This window comes from Hemibagrus wyckioides, linkage group LG07 (genome assembly GCF_019097595.1).
Source record: "Hemibagrus wyckioides isolate EC202008001 linkage group LG07, SWU_Hwy_1.0, whole genome shotgun sequence".
In the NCBI taxonomy this organism is placed as follows: Eukaryota; Metazoa; Chordata; class Actinopteri; order Siluriformes; family Bagridae; genus Hemibagrus; species Hemibagrus wyckioides.
In genome coordinates, this window is record NC_080716.1 from 23531644 (window position 1) to 23559387 (window position 27744).

At 37.4% G+C, this 27744-nt stretch overlaps 3 protein-coding genes across 3 annotated transcripts; 2 read left to right on the forward strand and 1 right to left on the reverse strand.

Annotated features, from left to right (window-relative positions):
• The first annotated feature begins 5089 nt into the window (after window positions 1–5089).
• shtn2 (shootin 2) lies at window positions 5090–14365 on the forward strand. Its single transcript, XM_058395489.1, has 17 exons — window positions 5090–5198; window positions 5868–5917; window positions 6002–6062; window positions 6340–6434; window positions 7258–7429; window positions 8043–8140; window positions 8262–8343; window positions 8503–8597; window positions 10044–10190; window positions 10720–10873; window positions 10998–11199; window positions 11325–11383; window positions 11494–11594; window positions 11689–11715; window positions 11996–12049; window positions 12537–12690; window positions 13129–14365. Exons 1-17 carry the CDS (start codon window positions 5165–5167, stop codon window positions 13275–13277), a joined length of 1734 nt encoding a protein of 577 aa, XP_058251472.1. The 5' UTR covers window positions 5090–5164; the 3' UTR covers window positions 13278–14365.
• Window positions 14366–15534: 1169 nt separating this feature from the next.
• tex261 (testis expressed 261) lies at window positions 15535–21928 on the forward strand. Its single transcript, XM_058395491.1, has 6 exons — window positions 15535–15744; window positions 17782–17861; window positions 18081–18234; window positions 19016–19083; window positions 19179–19281; window positions 20181–21928. The coding sequence occupies exons 1-6, from the start codon at window positions 15675–15677 to the stop codon at window positions 20294–20296; spliced, it is 591 nt and encodes a 196-aa protein (XP_058251474.1). The 5' UTR covers window positions 15535–15674; the 3' UTR covers window positions 20297–21928.
• Window positions 21929–22634: 706 nt separating this feature from the next.
• On the reverse strand, window positions 22635–27083 carry ankrd53 (ankyrin repeat domain 53). Its single transcript, XM_058395490.1, has 6 exons — window positions 26021–27083; window positions 25757–25880; window positions 24316–24515; window positions 23940–24104; window positions 23555–23675; window positions 22635–23397 (listed from the first exon to the last, which is right to left on the reverse strand). The coding sequence occupies exons 1-6, from the start codon at window positions 26032–26034 to the stop codon at window positions 22858–22860; spliced, it is 1164 nt and encodes a 387-aa protein (XP_058251473.1). The 5' UTR covers window positions 26035–27083; the 3' UTR covers window positions 22635–22857.
• Window positions 27084–27744: the final 661 nt, after the last annotated feature.

The window sequence follows — 27744 nt, forward strand, 5'->3', positions numbered from 1 at the left end:
AATTTACTTAACAGATAATTTGCAGGAATGATGACTGAGAATGTAACATACAATGAAGAAGAAGTGTAACAGGATTAATTAAATCCCTCAGTCCAGATTTGTTGTTTCTTTTGTTGCTGCTCAAAGGCACTTGTGGTGATTTTCTGTCACACAATCTGCCAGCACCATAAAAGACACATCATTAACTTTTTGCTCCATGGGAATGCAATAAGACCCAATCCAGCAGCTCCGCCCTACCTTTCCCCCTCCCGGCCTTCTGTCCTTATCCCTTCTTTCTCTGCTCACTTGTCAAAGCCTCTCATTCGCAAAGAGAATGAGTGTAGTGTTGGAAGAGAGGGAGTGGACAACACATAATGAGGACTAAATCTACACCAGGGAGCAGTGATGCGCACCACCATCTTTCCTGATGGAATGACCTAGTGGACGAGTGGTGTAAAAGTATGGGTAAATTCAAGAGTGAAGCCAAAGAGAGTGATATATTGGAAAACAGAAAGGAGGAGAGCAGTAGGATAGGAGCAGGACTAATAGAGCCTAATTTAAATGGATGTGCCAAGCAGACAGAGGCATTGGAAGTAATCTCATGTACCATAGAAGATAAAGAGTGGCCGATCCAGAGTGTCTGCCTCATGCAAGACTGTAACCTAGCCTGTGAGAGGGCGAAAGCTCCTTTTGTTCAAGGCACAATAGAAAGGCATTAGCCTGGCAGGCACTGGCAGCCTTGAGGAGGGACACCACTTCTTATGAGTATAAGAAAGAGGTACAAGAGTTTTGGGCGGAGTTTCAAGTATCAAAAATGCTCAGAGAAATGCTGACTTGCAAGAATAATCCATTCTTCCAACTACGGTATGACTACAATTTAGAACTGTTTAGATTATAACAGAAACAAAACAAGAGTTTCCTTGGATTATAGATTATGAACCATATGGATTATAACATCAAAACTATTGATTTGCAAAAGTTGGTAAATTGATTGCTGATTTCAGGAAAACACCATGAAAAGTCCTTTAGGACATCCCTCCAAATGCACCACATACAGACCTTCACAATGTCTTTCTGATTGGTAGACAGTGGGACACAAATCACGTGATCCATACTTGGCAACATCTGCGAGAACGCAGGTGGTTGGAGTAGAAACAGAAAGGAATGAGACAGAGGGGGAGTGTGTGTGTGTGTGTGTGTGTGTGTGTGTAGGGTTAAAAAATAAAGAGACAAAACTGAGGTTAAAGTTAGGGTTTAGGTGCCTGGCATTAATTAGCTGCATTGATAATTACTGCCTTCAGGATAGTAATTAGACAAAGGTGTGCGTGTGTGTGTGTGTCTGCTTAGACATATTAGATGAACAAAATAGGCATGAACAAATATCACACACAATAGCATATATGGCCTTGTAAAAACACACACATGGAAAAAAACAGATGTTAAAGCATAAGCCTCAAAGATGTGAAAAAGACATGCACTGACAGTGTATTTTATCGGTCATCTCTCAAGCCCCGCTGTAGTCCAATTAGGAATGATTTTGCTGTGCACATCTGAAGCAGCACTTGAAGCTGGTTACTGGCTTGGTGAGGCTGGGTTGAAATGGGGGTGGTGTGTGTGTGTGTGTGTGTGTGTGTGTGGTGGGGGGTAGGGGGCTGAGGGGGTGCTGAATGCAGAACAGAGAGAGCAGAGAACTCAGTGGGTAGCGTTGGACTGGGGCACGCAGATGTGTGATTGCGTTGCACTAATACCCTGCCAAGACCTGCTGTGTGGGGTCACAACCCTTACAGAATCAGTGTTTCTGCATGTCAGAACTAATGCAGGTCTTCCGGATCCCAGCAGAGAGAGTGTGAGTGAGGGAGAGAGGATTTTAAGAAGGGCAAGAGGTTGTCCCAGATAGATTGGGGAAATAGCCTCAGTGGCTAGATGTATGGGCACACAGAATGGAGGTGAGCAAAGTGTGCAGGGAACCTTCAGGGTTCAAACAGCTATGCAGTACTGGGACATACATTTTTAAGATCTCTGTGGAACTGTCAGGAAAATTCAGTGCCAAAAGCTGCTGATAAAAATCTAGATTTGAATCAGACATGAACGTTTTTGTTTAGTACCCTCCAACTAAACATGCTTCTGTGTTCTGTTCCAATCCGCTTTGACACAGCTGTCTGTTTACTGTACCACTTTGTCCTCAGCCAGACTGGCTTTCCTGTGTTAGCTGTCTGTACCACTTTGTGTCAGTTTAGATCACTTCCTCTCTTTCATTATCCATATGGAATAGTTACAGTAGACAGCAGCACAGTTTATCTTTATTTATTTATTTTATTATCTTTAAAGCCCAGTTAAGCTTACTATTTCAATGTCAACTAATCATTCCATTGATCATTGTCATGGTATTAAACTTTCAAATAACATCTTTACTTCTGCACTGCTACAGGGGACTGAACATAAGAAACATCCACAGCATACCAACTAAAGCAAAGTATGTTCACTTGTGCAGTCTCAAGCAACAGGTTGTTTTTGACGGAGTCATGGTGCCACCATGAGGCCAATCCGAATTACAGCTAGGCTGCATTTGGCCTTGTGTGATTTATTTGTATTTGAAATATTCTCACAGTTGTCCATTGGACTAAAGATTGCATTACTTGCTCATGTGTTACCTATTCCAGATATGAAATCATACACTACAACAAAAGTCCACTTTTGTGTTGCTCTGAACATGACACATCTTGAGGAATAAGACAGTAATTTAGACAGCTTTATTAATAACAGGCATAAAGAGTCTTCACCTAATGTTACACAAAAACAATAAACAACTGATATAATACACATATATCAGATTTTTGCCCACTCACTCATTTATGACAGTTTCATATTTAATGAAGAAGAAGAAGAAGCATTTATTATTGTCACATATATATATATATATATACTGCAGATATTATATTTATTATATAATGATGTTATTGTACTGTTGCAGTTGATGTTATTGTTAACAAAGCTGATTCTAAAAAAATTCTAAATTTTGTTGTTGATGTTGCCCTACTTCTATCCACTGTAATGCATCTCAGTCCAATACAGTTATGACCAGACACACTCCTGTAATATTAGTATCATTGCTATAATAATGAATGTAAATTCGTATTTGTCTGCGATATCATTTCCAGTCACGACTCATCATGATGTTAAATCTATAGAAATAAATCTATAATAACCATATATTGTCATTACAACCAAAGGAACAATGAATAATAGCAAGAAACCCAAATGATGTGATCTAAGTGACAATACGCTAACAGTGTAAAGAAAGAGATGCTTTGATTCTTCTTAGTGAAATGTATGAGGTCTCACTTGCTACTAAAACCTCTTATTTTTGCTTTACACTAAGGTTTTGTGCTTGTCTTTTCTCTGAATCAGCGAGTGCAGCAGGTCACAGAGAAAAATGAGCGTAATTGACTAGCCCAAACAACTCAAAATAACAAGTAACAGTAATTTTGAAAATATTTGGGGCATTTTTTTTCTCACTGATTTATCCACATCTTTAGCAGGTCACATCATCACTCTCCTAAAAGAAAAGGCTTGGACCTTATTTTATTTATTTATACATTTTTAAGTATGGATTTATGAGCACCCTTGATCTTAGTCAGCTTGACCTGTGACTGTATTTACTGAGAAAGTGGCTACCAACAAAATATGGCACTGGAGTGATGCTGCCACAGTGGTAATGACTATAAATGAGGAATCAGTGACTATTAAAGTGGTCCTAGTACATAGTGATACACAGCTTTAACAGTTTTCTAAATGCCTATAATATTTACCATTTGTTTCACAGCATCTATAGAGGATTGGATCTTTGGGCCTCTGAGCACGAGACATCAGTAAAAATAAGGCAAGACTTTATTACATGATTAAATGATACATTCTGTTAAGCATTGTTCTACTTCCTGAAGAATAGACTCTTCTCTTAGGGAAGTTAGGGAAGTGCCTTTGCTCCTTGAAGGCAAACACAGAGAGAATAATGAAGAGCTTCCCACAGGCCCTCAACCAGGACAATACCTCGAATCTGGACAACCAGGACAATACCTCGAATCTGTACTTTCATTGGCCTCAACTACTAAACACACACTTTTTTGCACAGCATATATTTTGCACTACAACTGCACACATCTGACCTTCTGCAGTTTATTCATAACTGTCATATTGTTCAACCACCAACCTGCATTCATACCATATACATTTTTATATTATCCCATATACTTTCCTACTTTTCCCATCTGCACAGTTAATTCTGCTTTTTTTTAATTGATTTTTTTTCTTTTGCATTTTATTCTTTATTTTATTCTCTTTTATTCTTTTTGGTTCTATTTTTATGACACAGGCAGCTGAAAAGCATGTTACTAAACTTGCATGGTTGTGTATATAACAAATAAAGAGACAATCATAAACAATATTAATTTGCTCAAAGGAAAGAGCTCACATTGCATGCCTTCAAAAAACTACATATATGATTAGGAATAAATTTATATTTATTTATCTATAATAGAGATAGATAATATAATAACAGATAAGGAAAAAAACACATCAAATCGTACACATCTGCCCTACAGCTTTAAGTTACATAGAAATCCATTAAAATAACATTTCTCAACAATGTCATCACTGTTGGGATATCAGTAGTCAGAGTTTATGCTTCAAACTAATTTATTTCATACTGTGCTATTAAAATGCAATTATAATATATGATGCACATATATTATATAATTCATACACTACATATAAAACTGTACAAATTGTAGTGATCCATCAGTATTCAGCTCCACTAATCAAAATACTATGAAATAAAGTTTACATTTTTATTGCAGACATAAAAACCATCCATCATTCAGAGGGGGGAAATTTGTAACTGAATTGTATTTCTTACACCTTTTCAGGTTTTGTATTCTTTACTTATAGAGAGTGAGCAAGAAAATTGAATCCAAGTTGGCTTTAAAATTTACACTTATGACACAGATTGAAAATAAACTTTGCTCTAACGTCTACAAGCACTTGAAGGATGTAAGCTGTCGAAACTCCACGGTACATGAATAAAAAAGTTTCAATTCTGCTTTCTGTTAGTACTTTCTCTGTAAGTAATTCCTGTTCAGCATTCAGAATTCGAAGTTATTTCTCATAGTTGTTCTGGATTGTTACGAAGATGTGGAGTTCAGGAACAGATAGAAAAAGTTTCGGTAAGGTGCAGAGATTTTGTTTTGCAATTTGTATGCATATATCTCAGATTCTAATGGGACTGTAAATGAATGCTTTATTATTAAAAGCAAGTGTGAAGGAGTTATAGTGATAGTGCAAGTTACTATAAGGGCTATGAGTTACCGTAATCCTAAATTTGTCATACAGTTAATATTAGACAATGTTACACACACTTTTCTCGAGTCACTTACATGTATACAAATTTCTTTAAATTTTTTTTTTTTTACTTCTACAGTATTTAACTTAAGCACACATGCACATGCTCGCACTTCTTCTTACATATTTCTAAATACATGATGTTAGAGAATTTACCACTTATGAATACACAGTGTATCAAAATCATTTTAATGATTCACACTGGAGAACACACTTTTTCATGGAAATTTCCAAAAGCTTCAGTGAATGTGTGCAGATATATCATTTCTTTTGGTTTCATTTTATGTCAACTTCCATAGAATGAAGGAACTGGAAATGTCATTTATTTCACACTGACTAGTGAGGCAGAATCATGTTCCAGTTTAGCAGCCTTGTTATAGGCCCAACAGTGACTTATACATGGAATTTGAACTCACAACAATCGAGTAACTGTTACTGAACCTTAACTGCTGATGTATTTTTAATTGCTTTTTAATTTTTTTTTTCTGCCCAAGAATCTGAGGATGAGAGTGCCCTGTCTTCAGAAGAGGAACAAGACATTCAGGTGCTTTGCTAAAACATTGCTGTAATCCTGCATTATTAAATACTTTCTTTAATCATTTTACCCTATTATTAATAACATTTGCAGTGTGAGATTTTGGAGAAGCAAAGGGATGAAGCTAATCAGAGGCTGTCCAAAATGGAGGAAGGTGAGCTGACCCAAGCAGCTTTGTTATTTGACACAAGTAGTCCTTCTGTATACCAGTAAAGAGCCTGACATTTTTAATGTCCAGAACTGAGGTTGATTCACTTTTTTTTTTAAATTATAAATATAGTATGCACAGAAGCTAATATATATATATATATATATATATATATATATATATATATATATATATATATATATATTATATTCTTTTAAAATTCCTAATTGGGCTTAACTAATCCTTTTCTGCACTAATCCTTTTCTGCATGAATACATATTAGCATCCACTCAGCTGCTGAAGGAGATAAACTTGCTGGAGATTCAGTTTCAGATTGAACGCTCATGCAGAGAGAACGCTGAGGCCTTTGCCTTAAAGGTGGGTTCAACAAACTGTCCAGATAGAAAAAGGGCTTTTGTTCCTGAGCTTGGGTAGCTGACTGGCAAGTTCTCCCCGTGTGTGTAGACCTTCCAAAAGCATGGACTGCCCTTAAATTGTCCTTAATCTTAAACGGGTGTGAGAGTGTCTGTGTGGTGTACTGGTGCTCCATTCAGAGTGTATTCTTACTCACATGCAATGTTTCTGTGATAGGCTCTGGATCCCCTACTATAAGGTCTTTTCTATCATTATAATAAAAAAATATGAATATATATGGTGAACATATCAACCAATTATAATTAGCAAGGCTCTGAAATACATTATTTTAATTATAATCTTAAAACATATGCTTAAAGTTTTTTCTTTATATTTACATTTGGAGTGGATGTGATATAGATATCTGAAAAATGAGGTGTCTGTGCATACTTTGACTGACACATTGATGTCAATTTGTAATAAAACACTCATGTAACACGATTTACTGACTGAAATGATAACAGGAAGTGAAAGTCAGAAAAGAGGGAAGAAAATTACAAACCATGTGAGTTCCTGGGACTTCATGCAACATGTCATCTGCTGTTCAGCTGTAAATAGATTTAGCAGTTGCAACACAAATCAATCTGTCCCCTGTTCAGTTATCGGTTATCTTCCCTCATTTCTACAGTCAATATGTTTGATTAATACGGTTAATTTTTGTAACTACAAACTGGCAGCATATAGAGAAGCAGCATTTGCTATTTCATAGTAATAAGTGAATGTATGCAGTATTATTGCAATACTGTATTGCTGCCTTAGTCACAACACATTCCCTTTGAACTCACAGGTGACAAAAGAGAACAAGGTCTTAAAGAGAAAAAGTCAGGCTCTCCTGCCCTTGATTCCAGAGCTGCCTGAAAACCTGGCCTCTCTGAACCTGGACCTAGAAAATGACTCTGCTTCTGACACAGTGGAATTGGCGGAAGAGCCTCTCCTCAAAAGTCAGGCCCAGATCCGAGGTAATCTTTTATTTTCAGAATCACACTCCACTGAAATGCTACACACTTATTGTATATGAAGTTCATGTAGCATGAATCATATTTATCAAATCTAAACAAAATTACAAACCATCAGAAAAAGGTGACACTGACAACCTGACAGCTGAGCAGCAAAACGATATCACAAATATAATAGATATCTAAAAATATCAGCAATATTATATGTCAAGCAATAAAACACTTGGAGACATGCTGTTATAGCAAAAATGCTTCCCAAACTAAAGCAGAGCTTGTTACCATCTTTCTTTTCTTTTCTTTTCCTTTCTTTCTTTCTTTCTTTCTTTCTTTCTTTCTTTCTTTCTTTCTTTCTTTCTTTCTTTCTTTCTTTCTTTCTATATTATATATAATCCAAATAATCAGCAAATTATCAGAATAGCAAAAACACTAAAATGTGAAGTACAGGGTTTTGGGAACCTGTGTGATATGATGACTCCTAACTGCATTGTAGCTGCAAGTTCATAATAAAACTTTTGCTCATTACTTAAGCATTTTAACTGCAAACCATTTTTATATGTGTTTATATACTAAAATAATTTTTATATTAATAATATTTATATACCCATTATGTTGTCAGAGCTTCAGTCCTCGGTTGATCAGCTCTTGGGGGAGAAGATGCAATTGTCTGAGCAGGTACAACTCCTGAAAAAAGAAAAAGAAGAACTGAAAGAACAGGTACAGAACACGCTGAGAGAGAGAGAGTGGTGCATTGCTTCAAATGTGATATTGCTAATGTTTTTGCAAGGATTATATTCTCTGAATGTGACGTGTTGCGCCGCATTTTTAACATCAACAGCTTGAAATGGAGATTCAGGAGAAAGAGGCCATTTTAAGGAAGTTATCTAAACAAAGTCGAACAGTGAACAAAATTAAAAGAGGTGACTGGCAACTAATTGAACCTTTTATTATTTGCTGCGTTGCTTATTTATTTATTTATTTAAAACTCATAATCTATTTGATCTATTTTATGTATCTATGTGATTCATCTCTCTCACTCCCTCTTTCTGTACATATTTATGTGTGAATGTTGAGCGTAGTATCCCAGCTTGTTACGGAACAGTTTGCAGAGATGTCACAGAAATTGGAAATGGAGGAAGGACTCAGGCATCATGCTGAAGAGTTTGCACATCAGGTAGTGGCATTCCTATTCTGCCAAAGTATGGTATGTCTAGGGCTATGACTTTCTATTTGTGCCTTAGAAATGATTTTCCTTTAGGCTCGTCTTGAGTTAATATATATTGTGAACCATATTTAGAGGATTTATTTACATCTGCCTCTACATATTCTAATTATTGACAAATAAACACAAGGGTGATCTGGTCAGACTAGCTATTAGTACGCCTGGTCAATAAATGTATATTAGGAACAGAAAGCATGTTGTCTGTCATTCAGTTAAGTATGAGTAGCAAGAGTAGCAAGTAAGAGGCAAGATGTCTATTTCCCACAATTTCAACAACAACCCTTTTGTTTTGTGTATATTGGGATGATGGGATCCACACACACACACACACAGTTGTTTTTATTAATGCCAGCTGTTCTGGCATTCATTCTAAGTGAGCATCTCAGCACAGAACGCTTCCTTGCATTCACCCCCACACCCCTCCGCAATAATTAGTACCCATCAAGATGGCAGTTTGTAAACTGAAGCTTTTTAGCCCCCTGTCCTTGGCTGACACTTTATATCCGCCACCATCATTGTTGCCTTTGTCCGCATTGTTCACCATTTGCAGATGGCATAATGAGGGCCTTGCAGGGGGGAATTTCACCTGTGAAAGGGACCCCTACTGTTTACACCCCACTCAGTCTCACTCTCAATGGCCCACCACACACTAAACAGCTTGAATGAGGCTCTTTATTGCTAGTTCTGTCCATTTATGTGTTTTACCCTGTTTTCAAAACACATTCATTTCCTTATTTGAATTTCTGTTACAAAGAGTCTAATGAAGGCCTAACCCAAACAGAAAGTAAATGCTGGCTTGTCTTTGTACAAAGAGCTGCAACTATTCACTTGTCAAAACTAGGCTTTTTTGTCTAATTGTAATGCAGTTGGTGTGAGAGTCACCAGTTGAACTGTACAACTCTGGTGGCTATGTAGCAAACTAAGAGCTCTTCATACATGTGAGAAGTGAAAAATATGATTTGAAACCAAAACAGATTCACTTCCAGGGTCTTATACAGGTCCTTCCTTTTCTCTGTATGAGATGAATCATTGTGATTTTTGTAGGTGGAGTCCAGGGATGTTTCACTGCTTTAGTACTTTTGTCCTTGTTTAAAGAAACCAAATAATTACTGGCTTCATTCACACAGTCAATAAACCAATAGTTGGTTTGAATGCAGGAATGTAGTTGGGGTAATAAATGGGTAGAAGGACTGAATTTTTGTGATTGCTGTTAACCTAATAATTATTCTTGTTTCACTTTTGTGCCTTTTTTGTTACACATCTATGCCACTTTTGTGAAATCAAGAGTGACACTAAAAAGACAGCATTACAGCAGAATGCACATATCTACTAACAAGGCATTTGATTTATTATTATAAGAGCTAACATTTATTTTTAATTGGGATTGAATGAGTATAGGTCCTGGTGAAGCAGAAAGAGAGCCAGAGGCAGAGCCTGGCCCTGGTACACAATGTACAAGTTGACACACAACTTCAGCAAGCCCTTGAGCAGGTGGCCCAGGTCAGCAAAGCGCTGGAAGAGTTACGTCTGCATTATCAACAACAGGTGTGTGCATGTGTGAGAGAATATGGTACCTAAATTCTTGAAATGAAAAGTGTAATTGCTCTTCTAAAAAACTAGAAGCTAGATAGCACAGAGAAGCGCATACAGCTATTACATACATCATTTGCACTATAAGCAAAATCAAAATGTGGCACAGAGAAGGCTGCACAGATGAATATTGCACAATGCTGTCAGTGAATCAGTCATCATGTTTGTGAGACAATGAAATGTAGTACAGCGAAGTACAGCTTCAGATTCTTTATTTTAAATTGAAGTAGAAAAGTATAAACTCAAAATAAACTCTAATGTAAAAGTAAATATTTTCAAAAGAAAAAATCTCACACTAATTTTAAAAACTGATGTAAGTTATTGCCACCAAGAACGTGGCAATGGGTTAGGTAAGACTAACAACAATCTTTTAAGTGTTACCAAGAATGATGTTGGTTCACGATTGTGTCTGAGTGTTTGTATGTTTATGTGGACTTTTATCTTAATCCTAAATGTCCTCCTGGATTGTGGCTCTCTCTTGTAGAGGAGTCAGTCTCAGGCAGTGATGGAGGAGTTTAATGCTCTTACTGAGCTGCAGATGGTCAGAGCACAGCTAGAGACCAACATGAAAGAGAGGCTGAAGATAGAAAATCAGTGGAGAGATTCGCAAAACACTGTGACAGCACTGCAGGAGGAAGGTGAGGCCAACTGTGTTGTGTTAACATTAGTATAATTAGGTTAGACAAATTTCATGTTAAAAGTAGGAGGGTTTAATGTGACATGACATGCAAAACTGCACATAATTTCATAATATGTACTCAGTTAAGCAGCTTCAGGACATGCTGAAAACGGCCAAAGAGAATCCTCTAACTGAATCTAGCCTATCAAGTGAAGAGAAAATCACTCCAGCTCCACTTTCTTCAACTCCTTCTCCTCCACCACCACTAGCACCATCACCTCCACCTCCTCCTCCACCACCACCTCCTCCTCTTCCTCCTTCTGTGCTTTCTACAAGTCCTATTGAGTAAGATGCTAAATGCCTATTATTCACCATTATCATCACATGTAAAGTATACACAATAAACAATCATAATAAAGTACGCTAAAACATACCTACATTATGATAAATATATTGACATATGCCTTTAGCCCACTGGATGCTTTGAGGAATAGAAGGAAAGTTGGAAACAATACTACTGACTCTAAGAGTAAGAGCTATATGTGTAGCTATTTCTCCATTATACAAAATCTTTACTTTGCAGGGATGAATTTGACTCACTTCTGGTCTGCTCTTTTTTTTTTTTTTTTTATATCACAGAACCTGCAATGTCTGTAGATTTGAAAGCCAGGGCAGTGGATGAAATGATGGAGAGAATTAAGAAAGGGATTGTACTGAAGCCCACTCAGAAACTGCCACAAGTAAATAGATTTAGAACAACTATATTATGTTTTTGTTAACCTTAGACCTAAATGATGGAAGTGTTGTTTATTATCACTTTTGTTTACCTTACAGACTGGACTGGATGAAGACTCATGGACGGTTAGTGTTTATTAAATTATATCTCTTAGACTGACATACAAAATACATGTATGTATATATGGTATTTTTCATGTAAGATGTGTGACAAAAGGAGAAAAACACAAGGTGTTTACAGTTTAGACCTACAGTCTGTCTGTGTATTTTTTTCAGAATATATACTGACTGTATCATACTACAAAATACCAAGATTTTAAAGTAACAGACAGTCACTGCCATTGTAAATCCTTGCATCTACTGCTAATAGAGTAAAATAATAAGTATAATGTGTTTCTTGTCATAGGATCAAAGAAGTGATAAGAGGAAATCTGCTGTCCTTGAGTTGCAGGGAATACTGGTAAATAGTCTTGTTCTCTTACAGCCATCAACTTTCTGAATTGCACACACTTGTGCAATTCTGAATTTCTCATTAACCCCATCACTCACACCCATGACAAAATATTAGGTAACCTTTAGTTAGCACTATATACCTCAATGCACTCACAGGTCATTTTAGCACAGCTGTACACTTGTTCATCTATGGAGTTTTCCAATGGGCCAATAATGTGGCCGGAGTACATAAAATCATGCAGATACAGCTTCAGTTAAAGTTCACATCGAACATCAGAATGAGGCAAAAATGTGATAAGATCAGAGGAGAATGACCAGAAGAAACTTCTCACCGATATCTACATGATGGGCTGAAATGATAACTGCATGAATGTGCGAGCAAACACATGCAGATGTTAAAGAGGACAGTGAATGTAATGAAACATTACCTATTCTTTAATTCTTTAGTAGTTGTTTTTCTGACCATTAAACCTGACTGGCTGATTTCCACTCAGGACACCATAAAAAAAGCACCTAAAAGGATTCCGTCCAGGAAGAGGATTAGTCGTAATGTGGGGGAGGTGGAGCTTCAGATGGTCTTGCAGAGGAGAAGGCGGGCAATTGGAGATGATAAAGTCTCCCCACCCACTTCAGACCCAAAATCTCATGGTAAAAGTTTTTCATTTATATCCAGTGCTCAGTTCCAATAAAACAACAACAACAAAAACAAGCTCTTATCTACACTCCTTACTCCCAGATCTTTTGATTGACATGATTCAATATAATCACCAATACAAAAAAAAAAAACATTTAAAATGTTTAAAATGTAAAATGGCTCTGGTTGGTCTTGCCACAATAGGTTGTGGAGGCTTATTTAGAAATCCAGATGTATTTTATAAGCTCTACCAAGTTTGTCTCAGTTTTTCACGTGTTTTCAGACTGATTCAGTCCAAAAGTATATACATCTGTCAGTATCAAAACCTATGACATCAGAATAATCTACTACAATGAACTGAAATAATTGTAACTTGGCCTGGTGTGAACATTCAAGCAGCTTTAATTTTAGTGCTCATGGTCCCTGTAACTGCTGTCCATCTTACACTGTAGATCCACCAACGGCATCTACAGCCACAGGTTCCTCAAACTGGTTAGCTGAGAGTGGGAATGCTCCTGTCCTTCGGAGGCTGAAGCAGAACCAGGAAAAGAGACAGTCACGCATCAGAGCATCAGAATGTATCATCTGGGAAGACAAGTAAAGATAAAGACAGCGAATGTGGTTTTCTTGTCATCCTATTGTTATTAATACAATGATTGCATAACAATTGGAACCCAAATAAAGTTAACATAATTCTTGTCAAAACAAAAATATAGTTTTAATTTGATGGGCTCTATTGAAGATTAGTTTTTAAAGATCAAATATACTGACACTTTAAAAAAATATTTTATTATACATTAAAGAAAATGTTATTGTGTAGAACATAGTCCCTAATTACCATTTTTTTAAATGTAAATTTGAAAGTAAGTATTCAGTTTATTTTTGTACGTATTACCAATTGATCAGGTTTATCTGTTTATCAAAAAACCTTTATGGTTAATGAAGAAATTAAACATATGTCTTCTATGGTACATTTATGAATATTTTGTTTTTTGCTTTGCTAGATTTGTGTGCTTCTAAGAAAAAAAAAGTGATACTGTGAGGTGTCATCACTCTTTCTCTCCTCATCTCTTCGTCTGTTTTCTCTATGTGTGTGTTTTTAAAAGCCTCTAGGCAAGTTCATTCGGGCATCAAGAAGATGGGGAGAGGTGCTTTTTTTCTCTCCACACCATCACACTGCTATTCTTTGCTAAAAGCATTTAAGTGGAAAGGAATTATTTGCACTGTAGTAGCTCTTGGCTTTCTGCTTTTAAACTCAATTTATTCTATAAGAGTTTTTTGCACCCCCTTGAGAGAGCCCTTTATCTAGCAAACATTATAAAGAATTTATATCTCTCGCCAGGAATTGTAAGGTGTCTGATTTCTCTCTGTGTGCATGTTGGGGGTGGGGTTGGCCTCTAAAGGGTGGTTATAGATGTGTGATTTAGATGAGGGTGGCATGGTGGCACAGTAGGTAATAGTGAGACATTGCCGCCTCACAGCTCCAGAGTCCTCAGGTTTTATCCTGATTTAAGGTTATTGTAAGAGCAATATAATATTGATTTTTTTTTGTTTGTTTTGCATGTTTAAAATCTAAATGAAGGAACACATGATGTGGATCATGGTTTTGCAACAAGAGGTTTGTGGAGACACTGTGGGCAGATTGTGAGTGTGATGGAATTATCAGTGACGTATTATGTTACATCTTTATATTAAATAAAGAGGCTCTGGCTCATTAAAAATTATATTTAATTCATATTAAATAAAGGCTCATCGATAAAGGCTCATTGACCGGAAGATCAGGGTTCAAGCCCCAGCACTGCCAAGCTGCCTCCGTTGGGCCCTTGAGCAACGCCCCCAACCCACCCTGCTCCAGGGGCACCATATCATGGCTGACCTTGCTCTCTGACCCCAATCCTCCAAGGATGGGATATGCAAAGAAAGAATTTCATTTTGCAGTGATGATATAGTTTCTCATGGGTCATGTCGCAATATAATTCTTACTATAAGATTAAAACATCAATTAGCTAGCTAAATGTTCTGTTAGAACAGTGAGAGGAATATAAAATTTGGATTTACATACAGTAGATGGACTGTGACAATAAAACTATGAAGCCACCTGTCTTAAAAAGATTTACACCATCTTTCACAAAATATTTGCACACAAACCCATTAAAACAGCAATAGAACAGGCTTAGCTGTAGGGGTACTTAGAAATAATTTAGATATGAATAGTTTGGCTGACAAAAAATGGAACCACTGAATGTAAAGAAGGAGCAATTTAAAAAAAAATGTGGTTGGGGTGTGAGCTTTTGGGGGGAGGGGGGTTATTAGAACTGATAACATATACACTATATTGCCAAAAGTTTTGGGACATGATGTCTGCCTTTACATGCACATGAATGTAATATGGAGTTGGACCGCCATTTATAGCATTCCACTAGTAGCACACTTGTGAAGACAGGCACTGATGTTAAGACGAGAAGGTCTGGCTCACGGTCTCCGCTCTAATTCATCCCAAAGGTGTTCAGGTTGTGGTCAAACTTGTTCATCCATGTCTTTATGGACCTTGCTTTGTGCACTGGTGTGCAGTCATGTTGGAACAGGAAGGGGTCATCCCCAAACTGTTCCCACAAAATTGGAAGCATGAAATTGTCCAAAATGTTTTGGTATGATGAAGCATTAAGAGTTCCTTTCACTGGAACTAAGGGGCCGAGCCCAACCCCTGAAAAACAACACCTGAATTCAATGATTTCCCAAAACTTTTGGCTATATAACGTAACATTAAAACGCTATCAGTATGGATGTTTAGTGTAATATCTCCTCCAGTCGGAGGTGGCACTGTGGTTTCTCTACTGTATTATGGCTTCTTCTTCTTCTTCCTCTCCTACTCTGAGGACTGAAGAAACGCTGGGTGAACTTTACCCGCTTCAGTTTTAGCGTATTGCCAAATCGCCTCGTTTTGTTTACATTTTGTATTTATTGAAGTGTTTTATTATTATTATTATTATTTTTAAAGATGTGGTTTATTTATTTACTTAGCTGGGTGTCCTTGTTAATACAGGTGACCTTTGTTACCCTCGCTATTGGTAAGTTGTTTTTGAAGTCGCAGCCTGCTAGCTGCTAACTATCCGGTTAGCTAAGCATGTAGTCAATTTGCTATTGTGCAGTTTATATATATATATATATATATATATCACACACACACACACCAAAACTCTGCAAAATATTCCAAACATGCCTTGCACAGAACCTGTAGCGTCCTAGGTGTAATGATGTTATTTTCCATAATCGCTCTATCCATAATAGCTTATTGTCTAAGTCTTACACGTTATTATCTGTCATTAGTGAACACTAGATGTACACGAAACATAACGCTTTATGAACAGCTTGCACATTTTCACTCCATAACATGCTTGGAGAGAAAGCTTTTGTTCTGTTTTGCTCCAGTTATTATGATATGAATTCAGATCACATAGCTTTCATACCAAACTGGGTCTGCATTTTATTTGAGTTAACTGTTATTATTTCACTATCGACTGTGTGTGGTTTAATGGAGATATTCCTGCGTGGTTAAATGGTGTTAAAAGTGTGTTAAGCTTTAGGAACACCAGAGGCCGTGAACCGCCTTGTCCACGTAGGCAGATCTGTCACTCATTTCTGCTTCGACACTTGTTTATACCTGAAGATTTACTTTTCCTGCTCGAGCTCCACCCTTTGGCAAGAATGAGCTAATGACCATATGGAAATCTAATACACTATATTGCCAAAAGTTTTGGGACATCCCTCCAAATCATTGATTTCAGGGGTTGGGCTTGGCCTCTTAGTTTCACTGAAAGGAATGCTTAATGCTTCAGCATACCAAGACATTTTGGACAATTTCATGCTCCCAACTTTGTTTGGAACAGTTTGGAGATGGTCTCTTCTTGTTCCAACATGGCTGCACACCAGGGCACAAAGCAAGGTCCATAAAGACATGGATGAGAGAGTTTGGTGAGGAGGAACTTGACTGGCCTGGTGTTCTATCAGGTTGAGGTCAGGACTCTGTGCAGGCCAGTCAAGTTCCTCACTCATCCATGAGCTTGCTTTGTGCACTGGTGCACAGTCACACTGGAACAGGAAGGGGTCATCCCCAACCTGTTCCCACAAATTGGGAGCATGCAATGTCTTAGTATGCTGAAGCATTAAGAGTTCTTTTCACTGGATCTAAGGGACCAAGCCCAACACCTGAATTCAATGATTTGGAGGGGTGTCCCAAAACCTTTGGCAATATAGTGTATGTGTGACAGTCTGTTCACAAATTTTGGCATCTACTATAAATACACTGTTTGGCCAAAATGTTTGTGAATACGTGACCATCACACTCGTGCTTTCCCCCCAAAGTTGAAAACACATTAAGATGTCTGTCTACTCTAGTATTACACTTTCCCTTTGTTCCCACTGGAACTAACATGTAACATCTATAACAATGCTCCTGTGCACAAAGCAATGTCCTGATTTGCCTAAGTTGGTGTGGAAGAACTTGAATGACCTGCACAGAGCCCTAACCTCAACCATCTTTGGGATGAATTAAAATGTGAAGACTGTGCAAGGCATGTTCATCTGACATCAGTGCTGGATTTTACAAATGCTCTTGTTTCGGTATAAGAACCGATCTAAACATTGCCAGACCTGTGCCGGCTATTAGAACAGCAAAGTGGGACTAAACGTGATGGTCATATGTCCACAAACCTTTTTCCATATAGTGTATTTTTTTTAAAAACTTAAGGCTTTTTTCTGCACTGAATTATATTTCCCTTTTGAATGCATCTCAATCAGGAATAAAGTTCTAAAGTCAGCTCTAGTGAAATTCTTATTAATATGATTTTATTAGGTCATTTAAACACTTTAAAATGTGTGTGAGTACGTTTCTTTTCATTTTAGTAGTAATGCAATAGTCTCATGCTCAGTATCAGAAATGGGCCGTGTACTAATGCAGAGTTCACACTGCACGATCTTCAAAGTCATCGGATCACCGTTGTGTTCACATTGCATGATGGATCGGAGACGTGAGGTTACACACTGCATGACTTCACAATAGGAAGTATCGCCAACAACTCTGCCTGGTTTTTCTTTCCCCTATGCAGCTGCAGGTCTATACTACCTGGCAGAGTTAATAGAGGAGTACACAGTTGCTACCAGTCGAATAATAAAGTACATGATAATGGTGAGTGGAAACTACATTTATATATAAATTCTTATTTATATTCTAAAGTATTTTGGCATGAATTAAAAATTCCCCAAGCTTTATACTGGTACCATAATAAACTAAGAAATGTAAAGATTATCTAAAGTTTTTTTTTTCCTCGATATATTTTGTTTGTGGGTCAAGCCATTTCATTTGAGAATTGTTTTTGTTATATATATATATATCTCGCTCTCTCAGATCTCCACAGCTGTACTGACAGGGCTGTACCTGTTTGAGGGATTCCCCATGCTCATGATTGGAGTCGGCCTCTTCACAAACCTGGTGTATTTTGGGCTGCTGCAAACGTTCCCTTACATTATGCTCAGCTCACCAAACTTCATTCTGTCATGTAGTAAGTGCAGACAAAATAAAAATCGTAACCTTGCATGTATTTTGTACAGATCTTTGCTTTGCATACGTTTTACAGTATTGCTTTTTTCTGTTATTAGTTTTAGTAGCTGTCCGTTTTGGTTTCTTGCTACACAGTTACTTGTATTTAGTCCACATCCTTTGTGAATTCGTGATTCTGAATGGTCAGTACATGTTGTTAATTTCTTTATTTAGTTCAGGCAAATCACCGGTCCATATTAATGCTCTTGTTTTAATATTCCATTGTTTTCTCTGATAACAATTAATACACCAGGACTTCACTTAATCTAAGCCTAATAATAAAGTTAATTCATTTTAATAAATTAATTTAAAAATGTCATTTAACAAATAATATGCTAGTTGATATGGTGAAACCTCCTGTAAAAATTGATTTAACATTTATAAAAAGGAGTCTCCAGTGTGAACGTTAGCGTTATTTCTACCATTAGAGAGTCTTCAGGATAGAAGAGTTTGTTCTTTCTGGTTTCTTGGAAACATGAAAAGCTATGTTTTGTCCATATTAAGTTAAATTAGGAGTGAAAATGAGAGGCCTTTCTTTAGATTTCATTAAATTAAAAAAAAAATTGCTGTAATACAAGGAAAACACATTGGAAAATAATCATCTTAGGAGTGGCTGATGTAACTGCTTCATGTTGACTTGCACTATCGCACAGTGTGTTATTCACTATTTTTAAAAGTATTTTGGCCATTATAATTGAGGAATCAACCCTTAATTGTCCAGTTCTTTGTTCTTGTTTTGTTAGTACTGGTGGTGATAAATCACTACATGGCCTTCCAGTACTTTGCAGAAGAGTACTATGCTTTTTCTGAGGTGAGCAAACAGCTGTTATGGATAATGTCCATTTAATAGATGCTAATGAATGTTGGGTTAGATATACAATGTTACTGACTGCTTTCTTGTTATAGGTTCTATCATACTTCACAATTTGCCTGTGGGTGATACCATTTGCTTTCTTTGTATCCCTGTCTGCTGGGGAGAATGTTCTTCCATCCACAATGCAGCAAGGAGGTCAGTTTCGGTTGTGTGTTCTGCTTTTCTGCAAATCCAAAACTGTAACATATTTTAAGAGAACGTCTTTAAACGTTTCAGTTAAACTTTTATATAAAACTTTAACTATACACACATACAAGGGGAGGACTCGAACATGTGCACAAGTTGGAGGTTTTGCTGCTAGGTCGTAGATAGTTGCAGTCTGGTGAGCAAGTTTTTCTGAGCAGCAGCAAACTTTGTAGATTTGTGTCAAGTTTTTAAAGCATTCGATACACGTGAATTTGGTGATTTTTGTTCTTTAACCCCAAAGACATTTTGGTTTTTTGCTTTATAAAACTACTGGCAAAGCAGTGCGATGATGTGTGATCTGATCTGGCGTGGGTTTTTTTTTTTGCTTTTTGAAGACACTCTAGGACACAATGGACTTGAAAAGCTTGCTCTAGCAGTTTTTTTTACTTATACACACGCGCACGCACACACGCACACACGTGCACACGCGTGCACACACTTTTTTAAATGTAATCGTCAAAATGTAGGTCATATTCAATTATACTTTTTTTGCATTTTTGGTTGCATATCTATGTTTTATGTTGTGTTATTGTCGCCACTAAACATATGATGCACATGTGAGGGCTTTTTTTCAGTCTGTATGAAAAAAGGATAAAGTTAAGCAAGTTTGGCTGATGGACTCATAATAAGCATATGTGATGCAAGCATGAAACTTGCTAGAAAAGTCTCATGTCTATCCAAGATGAATTGACAACCAGTTATCTAACCAACAATCAATAAAAACCTTTACAAAACTCTTGATGTCCTAAAAGAATAGAAAATCCACTAACTGTGCATTAGGTATCCTGACTTTCTGTTGGATGGCTGGTCAATTAGACATTTTATTCTCTGTTTGCTCTTTTCTCCAGATGATGTGGTGTCTAACTACTTTACCAAAGGGAAGAGGGGCAAACGCTCTGGGATCCTCCTGATATTCTCCTTCCTGAAAGAGGCTGTTTTACCAAGCCGGCAGAAAATGTATTGAAGCACAACAAGCTAAAGGGTAGAGGACAGATGGAGGGCTCGGGAAGGGGTGAGAGATGGGTTATGGTCAGAGTTCCCAGATGTCCTAGTGAACTCGATTCATGGGATGAAGGGAGAGGGGGATGTTTAGGGGGTGAAAGGTAAAAGAACTAAAGAGAGAACCTGTGTGGAGTACCATGTCTGGATGGATGCACACAACCTGCCACGGACATACCAGCTCCTCAGCTGAATTAACATGCCTGTCTCTCTGTCTGTCCATCTGTTTTAAATGAAGTGAACACAGCCAATTAACGCTCCATAAGTGACCCTCAGCCGTGGAATGTCTTCAGGCCCTGGTTTCCCTTGAGAGGCATTATTAAGGCTGATTTGGGACTGAAATCACAGGGAGTGACAATTGTCAGTTTCGGTGTAGATCTTTTGTTTAATTTTGTCCAAAAAGTCTTTCATTTTTAAAGGCTTGAATCATAGACATGTGACGCAATGTCTTTAGTTGGATGTTTAATGACGTGGGCTTCTTTGCATAATTTGATGACAGCAGTACTGTCAGTAGTTGATGCTGATTCTCATGTAATTGTCATTCTACAGTCATCAAGGCTTTTGATCCTGCTTTTTATTATTTGTAAGATGTAAAGAACAAAATAGTTTGGCTAAACATTTCTGAATTAAGCACAGTTGAGATTACCTGTAAGATTTAATGGTGTATAAAAGATCTCGAGAGCGTTTATTATGGAGAAGAAAAAATGCTTAGTAAATATAAGTGGAGTTTGTTAGTCTTATTACATTCTTCATAATGTTCAAAAGCATTAACACTGCTTATTATTGTTTTTTAAAAAACAAAGTGAATTTGACCACAATGTTTTTTCTTCAGATGTTTTTTTTTTTCATACATGCAATTAATAAAATGCTGTTAAAATTGATTTTTATAGACAATACCCAGTTATACCAATTATTTTTTCACTCAGAAGTGTGACATCCTGTCATATTCGTCTATGAATTGTTGCCCTTTACATTGAAGCATCTATTGTAGATAGTGTGAGGTCAACAAGAGGTCGCGTTACATCTGCCTCACACTATTATATTCAGTCAGTTCAACAACCTCTCACCTGGGGATTTCACCACTTACAGGAGTAAGAGTGGAGGTGTTGGTAATGTACACTGAGGTGAAATCAGTTTTTTGAAATAAAGAGAAATAAGGTCAGGTGTTACTGCATCAGCAAGTCTTGATTTTGTGACTTGTGAGATCCTCTGGGTCGAGGTGTCTGACATCCGGGGCCATAGTGCTGCAGAGTTTGCCATTAACCTTATTTACACATCCTGGGCTCACATTGAACAACTGTTCATATGCAGAAATCTGTGTGACTTTTAAGTGGCAAAAATAGCCTTTGGAAGTAATTAGTGTTAAATACAAACAAGTTTGTGGTTATGCTAAAATTCCTTTAGCCTCAATACCAGTACATTTGTGCATCAGCTGGTAATGATGGAGAGAAAGATTTTTGGTTTAAGACACCTTTTAGTAGGAATGAGGCTATAATGTATATTTATCAAGTAGACTTATGCACACACAGTTTCATGCATCAATGTTTTTAAGCTAAATATATGCAATGCAAAAAAAAGTAGGACTGCCTTGTAATTATTGACTTTATTAATATCAATAGTGTGAGTGTATTCTTGTTGCAGTTTAACTGCCATAAGTAATGGGTAAGTTCTCATAAATATATATATATATATATATATATATATATATATGAAACATCACAGCTTTATAACTTTCCATTTTATTGTTCAAAATCAAAATTGTTCATTTCTCATTAGCATTAGCAAAATGTCAAATTCCTTGAAGCCTACACTCCGTATATACAGTATGTCTATATTTAAATGATGGTGTTTATTAAGCCACAATGCTGACACTTGTGCATCTGATAGTCCTAATTGTACACAGTTTCGAACTGATGCACAATGTAAATTGGCCCCTAATTTAAGCCATATGCTAATTACTAATGCCTGGACAGAATATGGTGTTAGAAGAGGGGGAAAATGTATTGCAAAAAGGACAGTGGTTGAACGGATCTTGTGTTTAACACCTCCTGTCTAGGAAAGAAATCTTGCCAGCTGACTCTGACCTCTAACAGCACAGCTAGCGCAAAGCATACAAATGTCTAGTAGAGCATGGGGAATGATATTCATCAGTTTAAACTTACACTTGTTACACTCAAAGCTTTTTACTAGATTTATGCATGCATTTCATTTTCACTTAGACTATAATTGGAATATTTCTTACTGTCAGGTAGGCACAAGAACTTTGCAATTTTTAGTTCAAACATTTGGCTAAATTCACTGCAAAGACAAATTTAATATATTCAGGAAAAAATCCTTTATTAAACATCTATTAAAAGTACAAACAACATATATCTTTTCTTGACAAACTTTTATCTTTTTTTTGTCCATGTTCTGTATATTGTTGAATTTCTCAAAGGACTGGGTATGTAGCATTTGTATAGTTTTTACCTGTATCCAGACTGACCACCTCAATCAGTCCAGTGACTGTAGTGTTCAGTAATATGTTCAGTAATGGCCAGGCTGGAGCTCTTCAGCCAGATGCATTGCCACTTCGGTCCAGGGAGAAGCTTCAGCTCCATGAGCACCTCCCCGATGAGGCAAATCCAGCACACTGTTGCACTGTAGCTGAAGTGGACCAGAAATTCGAGGGGGAAATTTGGATGGAAACAAGCCTTTCTGAATCACATCCATTGGCAGGTCAGGTACCAGCTGTGGAACATTATCCCATGATGCAATGCATTGGACCTGCCCATTTCTGAAACAATGAAGAGTCACACTCTGGCATAGATCAGGCTCATCTGCTACTTCCTCTGGATGGACACCGATTCTCACGGTCTCAGATCTGCTGATGTTTGCTGGAGGATGTCTTGATGGGTTTGGTGAGATGTTCCATTTGGTTGCATGCTGTTTCTTGACAGGCTTGGCAGAATGGCAACAGTGATGGCTTAATGTCCACAAGCCCGTAGTAGGAGACCTGAGACAGGGAAGACCCTTCCTCTCTGCCCACTCAGACACTTTCTGTTTGTTAATGGCCTCTCTGGCTAACTGAAAACACAAAGGATTTAAGGTGGCATGAGTGTTTTTTCCCATAGTTTTCTATAAAGTGACTATTGTATAAAAAGTATCTACTTTGCTATTACAGTTATAAATCTTGTTTTTTTATTTTATCGAACATAAACATGAATAAACAATTAAAAACAACCTTCTGCATTCCCTCTGCTTTTCTGTACATCCTGATCATATTCTGTTTGAGATTCTGCAGTTCTTGATGTTTCTCCATGTCTCTCTTCTTATCTTTATGCCACATTGCATTTTTAAGAATCCTGCCATGCACACACACACACAGATTCTCTCTATATAAGTTATTTATTATTATAAAATATTATTGTAATTTTACCATTTTAATCAGTGATTTAATAGTTATTTAATTATTATTATAATAATTCACTGTGTGCTTTGTATACAGCTGTCAATTTCATATGAATTAATTACATTAAGTAATGTGCTAAATTAATGAGAAAACATACATTTTCCTGGTTCTGAGTCCTCTAATGACAGTCAAGCCTTTTAATTACTTTGATCTTTACCTGGCAGCAACCCTGTGACCCCACAAACAAGCAAGTTCGAAGGGTGTATGTCCTCGGCTATCGTGTGTGTGGGTATCTGCACCAACCCTAACCAGCTCTTCAACACACTCTTCCAGGCCTTCAGCTGCGGCCATGTGCAGTGGGGTCAATCCTTCATCTGTGGAACTGGCAGCACATCAGATATAACCTTAACTTTTATTTTAGAAACTTGATGCTATCAGTCCTTTAATATACTAAAACTGAAAAGCTTAAAGGAGTTCACATTTTAAACTTTTTTTGTTAGATTGAGATTCTTAGCCTAAGCATTGCAGTTAACAATGGCTTCTATGCCATGACAAAAGGTGTTCCCTGTTATTGAATAAATGCATTTTAGTACACATTGGGCTCTGCTCCATGTTCCAGCAGATATGTGAGGCAGCTGTAAGTGTTTGGCTTGCTCTCTGGGCTCAGCACCATGTGCAATGGTCTCCTGCCATGCAAACAGCTTGCATTCACATCAACAGTACCAGATTCCAGAAGCAGCTTCAAGCAATTTAGCTGACCATGTTGAGCAGCCACGTGGAGCACTGTAAGACCCTGTCACACACATATGCATGGTTTTTACAAAAAAATGTACACAAACACTAAACACTAAAATAAAGTTTTTCTACAGGGCAACAACTTGTAGAGTGACACCTACTGTACATAATACCTGTGCTGAAATTGGCAGGGTAGCATTGTGTAATTGTATTACATTATATTCCTATTAGATAATTAACATATTGCCATAGTTTTATTTGGGTTGCTTAAAGCTTATATACACCAATCAGCCATAACATTATGAGCACTGAGAGGTGAAGTGAATAACACTGATTATCTCCTCATCATGGCACCTGTTAGTGGGTGGGATATATTAGGCAGCAAGTGAACATTTTGTCCTCAAAGTTGATGTGTTAGAAGCAGGAAAAATGGGCAAGCGTAAGGATTTGAGCGAGTTTGATGAAGGGCCAAATTGTGATGGCTAGACGACTGGATCAGAGCATCTCCAAAACTGCAGCTCTTTTGGGGTGTTCCCGGTCTGCAGTGGTCAGTATCTATCAAAAGTATCCATTAAGTCCTGCAAGTATCCTTTAGAATATATAGAATTTATATATAAATTTTAGAATTTATATATAACCCATACTGAAAGTCATTGTAAGTCTGTGGAACTGGGCTACTTTTAAAATTCTAGGAATTGATTCTTTTGAATCAAAAATATTTTATGCAAACAATATAGGCATACACCATTACGCGAAGGCCACTGTGATTTTCAGAAGAATATAATAGATAAATAGGTGTAGAAATCAGTATAATGTACTGCGACTTCAATAAATGCACACAATGTAGAGTTAACAGGATATATTGTATATTGTGCCATAATCATATGCTGATATGCTGTGCCAGAATGATCTGTTTACTTATGCTTATATTTTAGGAACTGGGTGAAATAACTTGTTTATTTCATTATTATTATTATTATTATTATTATTATTATTATTAATTTATTAATATTTAATATATAATGTGTCTGGTTTATCTCCTGAGGTCAGGTTATGATTGTTTCATGTTGCATCTTTCAGATATAGTCAAGATGTTGGGGGGTATATTGTTTGGGAATGGGGGTTTTGATATTGGTTTCCTTTTTTGGTCTGGTCTGATTAATGACTGACCTGGCAACCCTCGGATAATTCGGATTATAGTATACTTCAGATTAGCAACAATAATGCACTCAAATACCAGGGGACTTTTGATCCTTTTAATCATTGAACAATCTCGCGGTGTGGTTGTTATTTTCGCACCTGTTTGTTGTGCTGCTGACCTGGAGACTGCACTCTGTCCAGAGTTAAACACAGCCATCTGGGATCTCCACACACCGCCGCGTGAAACAGGTCTCCGGCTGGGAGCTTTCGCGCGCGCGCGGGGCTAAAAATCAGCACACATACAGGAGAATTTGAGTTTTTACTGCAATAACAAAACTAATGTCATTTTTTGGGGGCGAATATGTCGCGAATAACGACTAGTAATAAAAGTAAAAGCTAAGTAAGAGGACATCAATAACTTACCACGCGCCGTCCATGACAGATTTGTTGACCTGTTCTGCTGTTACTATGGTGATACGCAAGCAGTAGCAACCTACAGAATCAGGCTAAATTATGGGGTGTTTATGCAATGCATTACAAATATTAGGCTGCAATAAAAAGCTCCAGAAAGTAAAAAAAAAGGGGACTCGTTTTATTATGGCACACTTCAGATAAAAGCGTCTGACGAACGAATAAATCAAATCTAAATATAACGTGGAGGCATACAAATAGAAATAATTAAGTTTGAGTGAACTTCAATATTCTGATCATTTCCCCTGAAGGGATTGAAAATAACCTGCAAATGTTTTGTCTCTTCCCCATCTGTATTTCATTTATTAAGCATTAGGAATAGTTCACCGAGTGCATTCAGACGTCTCAGTCGAATGTGTCTGGGAAAACAATACATCAACAATCTGTTCAGTCTGTAGATGGCGCATTTACACTGACCAGGCATAACATTATGGCCATGGGCACCATGACTGGTCTGCAGCTATGCAGCCCCATAAGCAACAAACTGAGGTGGGCTGTGTATTCTGACACCTTTCTATCAGAACCAGCATTAACTTCTTCAGCAATCTGAGCAACAGTAGCTTGTCTGTTGGATCGGATCACACGGGCCAGCCTTCACTCCCCACATGCATCAGAGAGCCTTGGCCGCCCATGACCCTGTCGCCGGTTCACCACTGTTCCTTCCTTGGACCACTTTTGATAGATACTGACCACTGCAGACCGGGAACACCCCACAAGAGCTACAGTTTTGGAGATGCTCTGATCCAGTCGTCTAGCCATCACAATGTGGCCCTTGTCAAACTCGCTCAAATCCTTACGCTTGCCCATTTCCCATTTCCTGCTTCTAACACATCAACTTTGAGGATAAAATGTTCACTTGCTGCCTAATATATCCCACCCACTAACAGGTGCCATGATGAGGGGATAATCAGTGTTATTCACGTCACATGTCAGTGGTCATAATATTATGCCTGATCGGTGTATCTAGAGAACATGTACATTGTGCTAATCTTTGGAGCTGTTGTCCTTTTAGCTATCTGTAGCCAAAAATTACACTGTCAGCAGTGGTTATTATTCATGCATATTAACAGTCTGTACTGCATGCATACAAATGCACCTATATAGGAATTTCGCCAGCTAAAAGGATCACAGCTAGGTAAAGGTATGTAAAATATGCATTGGAATTACTAGATCACAGTTACATCATGACTGTGACTTTGAGGTTATGATGTTGGAAGGTCTCAGGCATGGCGTGCATACACACTAGAGCACATTCAGGAGTTAAACTTTGCCCCTGGCAGGTATCCGGAGTTCATAGAACCACAGTTACATCCGTAGTGTTTGCTACCTTTATTTCTGTGAGTGTATTGTACACACAGTTAAAAGAGAAACAGGACATTTCAGTCAAAACTCATCAGCTCTCCTAAGAAATTTCAAATAAATTGACAAATTTTCTATTTAATACACATAGTCAGTAAATAATGTTTATGCATATTGCTTTGTATGATTAGTGCCTTTGATTTGAGCCACTGTGAGCTGACAGCTTTTAATTGTGCTGTATTTTGATCAATAATTATTGAACAGGCCTCCCATCAGGAGTGACGCATGATTGGTCATGATATGGGTAATGATTATTTTCTCCATGTCTCTGTCAAGCGTGAACTGTCGATACTTAAATACTCAGGAAGTATCAGATG

What these genes read in the sequence shown, in the direction of transcription:
- shtn2 (XM_058395489.1), top strand. Translation starts at nt 5,165, where the DNA reads ATGTGGAGTTCAGGAACAGATAGAAAAAGTTTCG. An exon ending in AAGAGGAACAAGACATTCAG is followed by an intron (nt 5,918 to 6,001) that starts GTGCTTTGCTAA and finishes TAACATTTGCAG; the next exon opens with TGTGAGATTTTGGAGAAGCA. An exon ending in CTGAAGAGTTTGCACATCAG is followed by an intron (nt 8,598 to 10,043) that starts GTAGTGGCATTC and finishes GAATGAGTATAG; the next exon opens with GTCCTGGTGAAGCAGAAAGA.
- tex261 (XM_058395491.1), top strand. Translation starts at nt 15,675, where the DNA reads ATGTGGTTTATTTATTTACTTAGCTGGGTGTCCTTGTTAATACAGGTG. An exon ending in CTTTGTTACCCTCGCTATTG is followed by an intron (nt 15,745 to 17,781) that starts GTAAGTTGTTTT and finishes TCCCCTATGCAG; the next exon opens with CTGCAGGTCTATACTACCTG. An exon ending in AGTACTATGCTTTTTCTGAG is followed by an intron (nt 19,084 to 19,178) that starts GTGAGCAAACAG and finishes TTCTTGTTATAG; the next exon opens with GTTCTATCATACTTCACAAT.
- ankrd53 (XM_058395490.1), bottom strand. An exon ending in CATGGAGCAGAGCCCAATGT is followed by an intron (nt 24,105 to 24,315) that starts GTACTAAAATGC and finishes ATGTGCTGCCAG; the next exon opens with TTCCACAGATGAAGGATTGA. An exon ending in AAGCAGAGGGAATGCAGAAG is followed by an intron (nt 23,398 to 23,554) that starts GTTGTTTTTAAT and finishes TTGTGTTTTCAG; the next exon opens with TTAGCCAGAGAGGCCATTAA.